Source organism: Rhodamnia argentea, chromosome 11 (assembly GCF_020921035.1).
Source record: "Rhodamnia argentea isolate NSW1041297 chromosome 11, ASM2092103v1, whole genome shotgun sequence".
NCBI classification, from domain to species: domain Eukaryota; kingdom Viridiplantae; phylum Streptophyta; class Magnoliopsida; order Myrtales; family Myrtaceae; genus Rhodamnia; species Rhodamnia argentea.
This window is the reverse complement of record NC_063160.1, coordinates 5,857,430-5,868,481: the sequence shown is the minus strand read 5'-3', so window position 1 is coordinate 5,868,481 and position 11,052 is coordinate 5,857,430. Positions and strand designations below refer to the sequence as shown.

The 11,052-nt window shown below is 37.8% G+C and overlaps 1 protein-coding gene across 1 annotated transcript; it reads left to right on the top strand.

The window, feature by feature from the left end:
* Positions 1–296: 296 nt before the first annotated feature.
* Positions 297–5,913, top strand: LOC115739444 (squalene epoxidase 3-like). The gene is made up of 8 exons (XM_048272898.1): positions 297–907; positions 2,238–2,349; positions 2,470–2,644; positions 2,762–2,930; positions 3,051–3,269; positions 3,690–3,965; positions 4,690–4,734; positions 5,425–5,913. The coding sequence occupies exons 1-8, from the start codon at positions 359–361 to the stop codon at positions 5,527–5,529; spliced, it is 1,650 nt and encodes a 549-aa protein (XP_048128855.1). The 5' UTR covers positions 297–358; the 3' UTR covers positions 5,530–5,913.
* Positions 5,914–11,052: the final 5,139 nt, after the last annotated feature.

Here is an 11,052-nt window from a genome sequence, read left to right as displayed (position 1 = left end):
GAAATATACTAGTTTGATAAAACGAAAAGTTGACATGCAGTTAAATGCGAGTGCGTGCCTATTATGTCAAAAAAATTTCAAATGATTTTCTTTGGTAATATTTGATATTTCCTTGCAAAACGCCGAAGGCAAAGTTGGCAAGCCCCGTTCGTTTGGACATTGGCGCTTTGACTCAGCCGGAAAGCCGCGAGTTTTACATGTCCCAAACCTCGTCGGGTCCCGACCCAGGAAAGCATTTGAGTCCCAAAGAGAGGACAAGAACTCAGTCCCCGCCAAATTCCTTCCTTCCGGTCAATCAGTCCCTTGCCTCTCTCCTCGGGCAACTCTCCGTCTGAATCTCTCTCTCTCTTGCCTATAAATGCAACACCCACCCTACAATCTCTCCCAACCTTCTCGGGGCCACGGAAGCAACTTGATCTCATTCAGCATCAATTCTCTCCACCCAGCAGCCGCTCGGCACGACGAGACAAGACATCAAGCGCGGAAGTTGGCATTGCCCCGAGGCAGGGTGAGACGAGGGGTGCGAGAGATCTCCATTCCGTCGTCGCCGTCTCTCTCTTCCGCATCTGGGTCTCGTTGGTCGATTCGTTCCAAGAAGGAGAAGGAGAACGAGAACGAGAACGAGAAGGAAATGGAGATGGGGGTGATGGATCCTTACATCGTGGGGACTTTCTTTGCTTCTATGTTGGGCCTCGTTCTCCTCTGCGTCCTGCGTCGGAGGGACGGTGACGTGAGAGCCAAGGCTCCGATTCCGAGGAGGGGCGGAGATTACGTCACTACCCGTGACGCGTCGCCGCGTGACTCTGCGAATCGCGATTGCTCGCCGGAGAATGGGTTCGGCGCTGCCGACGTCGTCATCGTCGGCGCCGGAGTTGCCGGATCGGCTCTCGCGCACACCCTCGGCAAGGTGTGTGATTTCATTGCTTGAAATTAGAGGCGGAAGTTGATCGTATCAACTGTGATCATCTGGAGTAAGTTTGTTCTTTTTCTTGTTGGACAATGGGCAGCAATCGTTAGAGCTACGGTTCGTCTCCTCATGTGGCAATTGTGTTTGTAATTTGTGTCAATCCATTTTAGCATAACCTCGTAATTTCAATCTCTAAGCTAAATGAATTACTTGGATTTAAAACATATCTAATTGTGTCCTTACATAAGTGAAGCGTCTCATGTCTCTGTAATTTGTGTTTGGCGTCGTGCTGTATTCTTTTAATGTAAATGGGCCGTGTACAATAATGCAAGCCATAGATTAATCGAATCGACCTCAAGGATCTACCTCATTAATTCATAAAAATTACTCTGTGGTAGCATATATTGACTCTGGGCTTTGAACAAATTTCTTATGTTGAGTCTGTTAAATGAGCTCGAAGAATTTTAACTTTGTTGTGGAGGGATGGAGTTTAGTTGGTCTGCAAATATGTAATTTGACAGCATAATAAGCTCCTGGTGTTTTCTTGTTCTTAGTTTGGATAATTAAGTGGACATAAAGCCTAGAGACTTACCTCCTCTCAGTGTATTTTTTTTTTTTATCTGGATTGGAATAGTGGATGACAAGGTATTTCCAAGATTTCTGGGGGTTAATTTAATCTGATCCTGTGACCCTGTCAATAGAAGTTGTTGAGTGCAAGTTGCTTGCTGATCATGTTGAGATTCGCCATAAGTGTCGACTTGTTAATTTGACTTGCGGCTATATTAGATCTGAAGTAGAGCATTTCGAGAATTATCATTATCATGTTTGGAGATAAATCCTAATCAAATAGTCTTTTGGTGGAACTATGGCTCGCAAGCTCAGTTATTTTACCTCACTGTCTGTATTTTCATGGCAGTGAAATCATGAAACATCGATTGCATGTGCTGGGACGCTAGAATTTGTTTCATTCCGCCAGTTTCTTGTGATACCTGTGTCTTTGGCTACTTGCAGTTTTCTCAGTCATTGCAAGCAAATGTTGCTATCTACTTATACGATATGATATTTTGCCTAAAGAAGAGCTCATATTCTTCATGCTTAAATTCATGGTCTCGCTCTCACCTAGGTGGCTTATCTAAATAAATTTCAGAGAACATCCTGTAGTTCACTACAGTGAAACATTATCATAACTAATGGGCATACTTGCTTCCTTTCTTTCTTTAACTTATGAATGGCTGCACCAATTATAGAAGGGCCTGTGGTTATATCAAGCTATTTCATCTTTTTGATTTAATTGATGCTACATAGTGAACCTCAAAATTTATCACCGCAGGATGGAAGGAGAGTTCTTGTTATAGAAAGAGACTTGACTGAACCAGACCGAATTGTTGGCGAACTGCTGCAGCCAGGGGGTTACCTGAAACTTATCGAATTGGGTCTTGAGGGTAAGCATAAGAAAATTATCAGCCTTTTATCTTATTTAAAAAGCTAAGACACCTCTTCAATACTTGATTTTTCTGGTTTTCTCAGTCTTAAACGTGAATAAGAATGTTTGCCCTTTGCAGATTGTGTTGAGGAAATCGATGCCCAGAGAGTGCTTGGCTATGCTATTTTTATAGAAGGGAGAAATACCAGGCTCTCGTATCCCTTGGGAAAATTTCATTCAGATGTAGCTGGCAGGAGTTTCCACAATGGACGTTTCATACAGAGGATGAGGGAAAAAGCCGCTACTCTTCCCAAGTATTATTCGTTCCATCTTTAACACGATTTCTTTCTGAACTAGTTCTTTCTTATTTTTCCTCATCTGGTTTTGTGATGCTTAGTAATAATTTAATTCCCTTATTGTTTCATACCTAGTGTGCGATTGGAACAAGGGACTGTTACATCACTGATTGAATACAATGGGACTATTAAGGGAGTGCATTACAAAACTAAGGCTGGTCAAGAGCTAGAAGTATTCGCTCCTCTAACAATTGTTTGTGATGGGTGCTTCTCGAACCTGCGCCGCTCACTGTGCAAGCCAAAGGTGATTTTTAAATTTCAGTATTTACTAACTTGAATTGCTTGCAATTGTTTGAAGCTAAAATCATCTCTGTATTTCTTGTTAATATTCGCTCTTTTTATATTTTTGACATAATTTGTACAGGTAGATATCCCCTCTCATTTTGTTGGACTGGTACTCGAAAACTGTGAGCTTCCCTTTGCAAACCATGGGCATGTTATTCTTGCTGATCCTTCACCAATATTGTTCTATCAAATTAGTAGCATGGAGGTTCGATGTTTGGTTGATGTACCTGGCCAAAAGCTACCTTCTATTGCTAATGGGGAAATGGCCAAATATTTGAAGAGTGTGGTGGCTCCACAGGTTATTATTCTATCTTTCCCAAATCTCTTTTGATGGATTCAGCGTGGCAAGGAAAGGGAGGACAGATGCTTACTTATTGTTTCGTTAGGCTAAAACGTTCTGAACAATCGTAAGTATACTAGAGTTGGTTTACAAAATGATGCAGCATACTCTTACTGGAGTTGAATATGTATTGCTTGTTCAAACGTCCACTTACCATTTGGCACATCATTTTCACACAGAATTTCGTAAACCAGAAGGTCAAGAACCAGTCAGAATATGTCTAGTATTCATTAAATGTTCTATACGCTTTCCAGATTGACAGTTTTGTTAAAGGACTTGCTTGTGTAGTAATTTCTTTCCTTTTCATTTGGCATCAACAAAAATGTCTCCCAGCTGTCCAACTTTTACTTTGATTAACTTGTAGAATTTTTGTATCAGATCCCTCCTCAAGTTCATGATGCCTTCGTTGCTGCAATAGACAAGGGCAACATAAGGACTATGCCAAACAGAAGTATGCCAGCTGATCCCTACCCGACACCTGGAGCCCTTTTGTTGGGTGACGCATTCAACATGCGCCATCCTATAACCGGGGGAGGAATGACCGTGGCCTTGTCCGACATTGTTGTACTCAGGGATCTTCTTAAGCCACTGCACAATCTTCATGATGCAACTGCACTTTGCAAATATCTTGAATCCTTCTATACCCTACGCAAGGTGAAGTACTTGATATATTGTTTATGCTGTCTGCTCTTGAATTAGCTGTTGCCTCGAGCTTAAGATCTTTTCTTTGTTGAACATTCAAAGGTTGCTATCTTGGCGCTATCTAAGATGGAATATTGAATCCTAGATGTCAAAAGCTTAAAGCTTTCATGATGTTAGTAGACATGGTAGCAACAGTATTCAAGGAGTAGGAGTTGCCTCCCTGCTGACTGAAGTAGTAATTATGCAGTTAACAAAGTCGATGTTGGATGTCTGCACTTGGAAGAAGAAGTAGAAATGGAATTAATATATTGATAATTCGATTCCTTGTTGCTGTAGTAAATAGGGGAGAGAATCTAATGTATTTATTTGTCTCTAAAAAAATATGAAAATAATAGAAGTAATTAATCGTAACATGTTCACTAAAAAAACAAGTTTTTTGTAGTGAATCATTTTTTAAAAAGAAAAATTTGAAGCTTAACAAAAAATTAATAACATCAGACCCATGGATTGATAAGTTAGTATTACTTTTGGCTTGAAATGGTTTCGCTTCCTTTTATTGATTAGATTCATCAAGATTTTACGGGATGGTTTTACTTCCTGGTTTGATATATACTCCTTTCTCTTAGCACTGCTTCAACATGGATCTTCCAAATTCAGTGTTTAGCTTTGACATTCCATGTAAGTAATGTTAAATCACATCATATGGACTTACTGATGACGGGTTTCTTTCTTGCAGCCAGTGGCATCCACTATAAACACTTTGGCGGGCGCTCTGTACAAGGTCTTTTCTGCTTCTCCAGACCAAGCGAGAAAAGAGATGCGCCAAGCATGTTTCGATTATTTAAGCCTTGGAGGGGTCTTCTCAAATGGACCCATTGCTTTGCTCTCTGGCCTAAATCCACGTCCATTAAGTTTAGTCCTCCATTTCTTTGCGGTGGCGATATATGGTGTTGGTCGACTGCTCTTACCCATCCCTTCACCTAAACGTCTCTGGCTTGGAGCCAGATTGATTTCGGTGAGTAGCCTTTGCCTCCTCATTTTTCAGATCTTAGGGATTTAGATGAAGCCAAAGTAATTCTCACTTGCCAAGTCAGGTACTTAATTCATACTTCAGGTTAATTGGTGGAGAACTTCCCCAGTTTCTTTCCTATCCAATTATATGTTATAGTATGTTGTGGGTTTTCATCTCTGATATGTTCTGAATTTGTTTTTCTATCTCGCAATTTTGCGGCTTCTTTTTCTTTCTCTGTATTAAATCAAGAATGTACTCAAAATTCTTCCTGAAAACTCACTCTTTTGCCCTTTTTCTATTTGGATGCATTTCTTCCCGAGTCTTTCTACTTTAAGCCCCATAAACCTCTAATTTTCTAGTAGTTTTCAGAGAAGAAACATCAGATCTGGGTATCAAGCATTTTTTTCACTGAAACAAAGCCCTTCTAGTATTTCTTCTTTTAAAATTCTTTTTGTGCAGGGGGCATCAGGCATAATTTTCCCTATTGTTAGGGCAGAAGGAGTGAGGCAAATGTTTTTCCCTCGGACTGTTCCATCATTCTACAGAGCTCCTTCTGATAACTAAAGAAAGTGGAAATGGAATTTGTCGTGAAGGATAGTCGGAGATTGGCTTTGGGTTTTTGCTGTTTGGTTTTTGGAGTGAGATCTGTCTGTGCTCTCAAGTTATTTTAAGTGAGATCATACAGATGCCACCATGTTCACTAGCGTATGAGTTTCCAATTGATAAAAAGAAAATGAACAAAAGGACTTTGTGCAGAAAGTTCATGCTGCAAGTATTTGACATGGTTTCTGCTTCGCCGGAATTTCACGCGATCTTTCGATGAGTAAATTTTGGTGTCAATAGTTTCTGAATAATTGTTGTCTTCAGCCTCGCGCTCTATTTCCGCAAATTGTGCTCCATACGAGAGATTGTTGCGGACAATTTGTATTACATCTATTTCATTTTCTTTTTTGTTTTTTGTTTTTCTGGAACAACATTTTACTGTAAGTGGAACTTCCACGGTTAGAAACTGAATTGAGATTTAGGATCTGTTTATTTTAAGAAAACAGCTTTTGGGAAATTGCTTTCCTAGTTTCCTGAGGTCGCCGGCCGGCGAGTATATACTGTTTTCCGGCAATTGAACAAGGGCATTGTTGTCCAAAAAAAAAATTGAATTAAAGAAAGACCCAAAACTCTAAAACTAAAAACCAAAACCCCACTCTGTCTTCTTTGCTTCTCAAAGCCACGTTCGTCAAGGACAAGAGTGGTTGTGAGCGACCAAGCGACGGGTGGGTGGCGGCAGCGGGGGCATGCAACAAAGCTACGGTGGTGATGGCGGCGGCGACCTGCAAAGGTGAGGGATTCGGAACGAAATTAAAAGATTCCTCTTTTTAGGGTTCACGGAAAGCCTTCGCGCAATTTGAGAATGGTAGCACTCCGTTTGTTTGACCACGTATTTTTACTAACCGGAAAACGATTTACTAGAAAATATTTCTCAGAAAAGTTATATTTTCCTTGAAACAGATGGAGCCTGAACATATGTTGCGAGAATCGGTTGCACCAATGTAATATCTCAGGTTAGAGATTTGTTATTTGAGGAAACAAATACTTTAGAAAATGGTGTTTTCCCGTTGAAAAATGGTATCATGTCAATAACTCGTGCTAATCGTCTCACACCCAATTACTACGATGAAGCTAGGAGCTTCTTTTAGAGCTACCAAGGATGCAATAATACCTAAAGAATTTTCTCACTTTTGATATAACAGGCCCGGAATCGATTGTAATCGCCGGTCAACCAAACAATATATATGACTTTCATCGAATATAATTTTCAAACTGACACAATTACTATATATATGTATGTGTGTGTCTATTCCATGACATAAACATGAGGAGATTCGAGTCAACAATGTAATCTTTTAATTGAGCCAAATTTTATATTGTAATCTAACATTCATACTTGACTGATAAATTGAAGGTTTAACATATAACTGAGCTAGAATTAGATCATACTCAATTTCTCAAGCTTGAGCTCAACTCGAAGAAGTTCATCTCAATTAAAAACTTCTTTTTTAATTATTTTGTTGAAATAATATGGTTATGGAGGAGTTGCCTTTGGTCTAAGAACATCCGTAATATTTTATTGCGAATCGGGATAATTACCAAATATATCATAAACCTATTGCAATTATGTCAATTCAGTCATAAATCTTTTTTTTTTTTGTGTCAATTCAGTTATAAACCTTTTGTGTTTGTGCCAATTCAATCCATTCAACCGGCCGGAATTGACGTGGCAAATTTTAATAATATTTTGATATTTTAATTATTCTTTTAATAATTTTTTTTGTCTTTTTTTCTTTTCTTTTCTTTTTAGTTTTGTAGTCAAAATATTATTAAAAATTTACCACATTAGCTTTGACAAACCAAATGGACTGAATCAGCACAAATGCAAAAGGTTTGGGACTAAATTGCCATAAAAAAAAAACTTTTAGGACTGAATTGGTACGATTACAATAGCTTTAAGACTTTTTTGGTAATTTTCACTTTACGAATCACGTTCTGCTAATGTCTGTCCGACGCAGCACATGTCATTGCGGGTTGGTTTCGGAAACTTAGCTCACGAAAAGACCGCGACTCAAAAGTTCAGAAAAATGCGATTCAATATTTGAAAAGTTTTGGGATAACGGATTTCGTGGAATTGGGTTAAACCTGATGGTCAGGGGAAAGAGTTATGATATCTTCTCTGTTAAAAATCTGGATCGAAGTGATTTTAATGGCGTCAGAAAGCTTAAGATTTGATCTTTAAGGTGGAATTAATAGATCGAGAAAAATCATGAAATTCTTGACACCTCATGGTGTGACAGTCACGATTGGAAGATGTATATCTTAAGATCCAGTCGTTAGATTTGGACGCACTGGGTATTTTTGAAAAGCTGTTGATGAGTATGACCCAATTGTACTCATTGAAGAACATTCATGTAGTAATATTTTCAGTCAACCTTGATCACATCTTAGGTAACAAATCAGGTGCCAGGATGGCTGTTCCTTTTGTATCTGTGTTGACTCTGTAAAGGCAATTGCATCAATACGTTGAATTTTCTCTTCCTCCTCTGCAGGACCTCCTTTAGAAGCATCGTCAAACCTGACATGGATTGATTCTTCAACATTCTGTGGTGACTTGTTAAAAACATAATAAGGCTTTGCTATAGGGAAAATTATCAAAAAAGTCCTAAACCTTTCACATTTTTACCAATTCGGTTGTAAACATTTTTAAGTTTGTTGATTCAGTTCTAAATCATTTTATTTTTTCCGATTCTGTCCTATTTGCTGAAAATCGTTGACATGGATGCCGGCCGTTCTACATAGCCCCACCGGCCCCACTGCCGCTGATATAGACAATTTTTTGTAATTTTGTTAATACTTTTATTAGAAAAATCGATTTTTTTAATTTTTTTTCATTTACGGTTTCAAGGCCGGCTGTCCCATCTGGATTAGGGCCGGTAGGGGTCGTCGGGCGTGAGGCCGCCATGAGGGCTTTGCGGCCCTCGCCTAGGGTCTAGTGAGTCGTTGGCCCTTGCCGTGGGTTTGGCGACCCCTGCCCGCCCTATTGTGGCGGGGCCGTTGGCCTTCAAGCCAAAAAAGAAAAGAAAAGAAAAAATATTAAAAAATAAAATAAAAAATTGAAAAAGCTATTAAAAATTATTAACTATTATCCATGTCAGCTCTGACTGTTCCATATCAGCGATTTCCTGGGAATAGGACTGAATCGGTAAAAGGTGAAAATGTTTAGGACTGAATTGTAAAATTTAAAACGTTTAGGATTGAATTGAAAAAGTGTGATAGGTTTAAGATGTTTTTGACAAATTTTCCCTTTGCTCTATCATGAGTAACCTAAAAACATTGCTCTTTTGATCTAGGATCAAATTTACTAGTAATTATTTGCATTCTTAAATACAAACCAAATGCATCCATAAATATGGAAGTACGCTGTAAAGCTCATGGAGAGTTTTCTCAATAAATGGTCTAAGATGCACGCTATTAATTATTCATCTGTGTTTACAGTCTCAGTCCAAAAACGTGTAGATATATTTTCCTCTACAAGCAACGTCTATGCCATATCTTGCAATGTCCGAGTTTTTCTTTCTACAACTCTATTTTGTTGAGGTGTATACGATGCAAGGAAGGTATGTTCAAACCAATGTTTTCATCACAAAACAAAGCAAATTCAAGCGGTGATCCAATCTAATAGATGGAATAATATATCTTTTCTCGTTTTATACTTGTTTTGCAAACTTATTTAATGCACACAATGTTTCTTACCGATGAGGCTTGCACTACCAGTTGGTCTGAATAGACCAATATGCCGTTAGAGTATCTGTTTGTGAGCCATTCTTTGCTTTTATGGATGTTTGATTTGCTTACCCAATGTACATGCTTCACGAAAATTGCCTTTTCCATACTTGGTCTTGGACAGTCCACGCAACCAATTCTTCTTAGGTAGCTTTAAAGTGTGCTTGAGGCTTGTAGCCCCAACTTTCTAGGCCATGTCCAGTTTTCTTCCTTCACGGACAACACAGAGTTTTTCTAAATGATGAACTTTCTCTGCATTTACCAAGTAGATGTTAATATGATGTCTAGCAACAAACTTTTATTTTGATTCTCTGTATGATCTAGAGCATTTCCCTCTTCAAAAGTAATTTTTTGTCTTGTATCGCAAAGTTGGACTCACACTTCTGAAATTGTGATTCTACGAAACATCTTCTTTAACCAGATTGTCGATTTTGGTATCTCCTTTACCAACGATCATCCCTCCATGTACTCCACTAAAGATTACCATTCCTCCATTTATTTGAGTGAGATAGATGAATTTGTTGGATCACCCGTCATTTGCTTTGAGCAACCACAGTTAAGGTACCACTTGCTTTTTCTCAACTTCCTTTGTGCTAAAACCTAAAATATAGATTAAGTTCATTATTTCTTTTGTATCCAGATAAATTTGGGTCTTTTCTTGCTAGAGACAAATGATAGGGGATAAAATGTCCACTTCAATTATAGTTTGAACATGTACAAAGTTGTGCACCATTTAGACTTATAAAATGCGAATTTTAACGAACTTTCTGTTTCAAAATTGATCGATTTCTTTCCTTTTCTTTTTTCAAAGGTTCTTGGTTCTTTTTTCTGATAGAAAATCTAAGCCACTTTGTTGTACCAAGGAATTTGATAACTACATAAATTTTTTTAAACTTTCATGAGCTCATATAAAAAAATTATTTTACAAATTCGCACTACTTCATTTTAATGTAACTATTCTCCTTTTGTAGAGGAAGTTGCCTCTACAATAGAGAATCTCTTTCCCTGTATATTTTCCTTTTGCAAATCATTATGTCTAGTTAAAGACGAGTTTTCCTTTCTAAATTCGGAGGTTTTCTTCATGTTTTCTCAAATCAGCAAACATTCGGAGAACTAATTCTGTAAAGATTGATTAAGCATGTGAGGATTAATAAAGTGAATGGAATATGATATTTGCTTATGGATCAACACTTGCTAAAATAAAGAAATTATTACATATAATGAGTTTACTGTACTTGCTGTGTTTATATCTTTGATGTTTGCAAATTGAAGATTTTTCACATTAAATGCACATAACAAACAATTCAAAATAATTCATTGACCAAGATTTCTTATATGATTTGGCAATTTAGTTTCCTCAATTACCTATTTAATAAGAAGAGCTAATACCACAAAAAACCATAAATTGGTACATTTGTGAAAAATTTCAATTTTTTTAACCACAAAAAACCCCAAATTGATATACCTATGACAGATTTACCCCAAACTGTTTTTTGACTATCGAAAATCATAAAATGATACACCTATGATAAATTTACCCTAAACTGGTACCCTTATGATAAATTTACCATATATTAGTTTTCGTTAAATTCTACCATCAAATTGCTAAGTTAGATACATGTAACAGTTGATGAGCGTACCTATTTGGAGGTTTTTACCCTTTGTTTATCATAGATGTATAAATTTGAGATTTTCCAGGGTATTAAATCAGTTTAACGAAAACTAACAGAGGGTAAATTTGTCATAAGTGTACTAGTT

What these genes read in the sequence shown, in the direction of transcription:
- LOC115739444 (XM_048272898.1), top strand. Translation starts at nt 359, where the DNA reads ATGCAACACCCACCCTACAATCTCTCCCAACCTTCTCGGGGCCACGGA. An exon ending in GCTCACTGTGCAAGCCAAAG is followed by an intron (nt 2,931 to 3,050) that starts GTGATTTTTAAA and finishes TAATTTGTACAG; the next exon opens with GTAGATATCCCCTCTCATTT. An exon ending in CCTTCTATACCCTACGCAAG is followed by an intron (nt 3,966 to 4,689) that starts GTGAAGTACTTG and finishes TCTTTCTTGCAG; the next exon opens with CCAGTGGCATCCACTATAAA.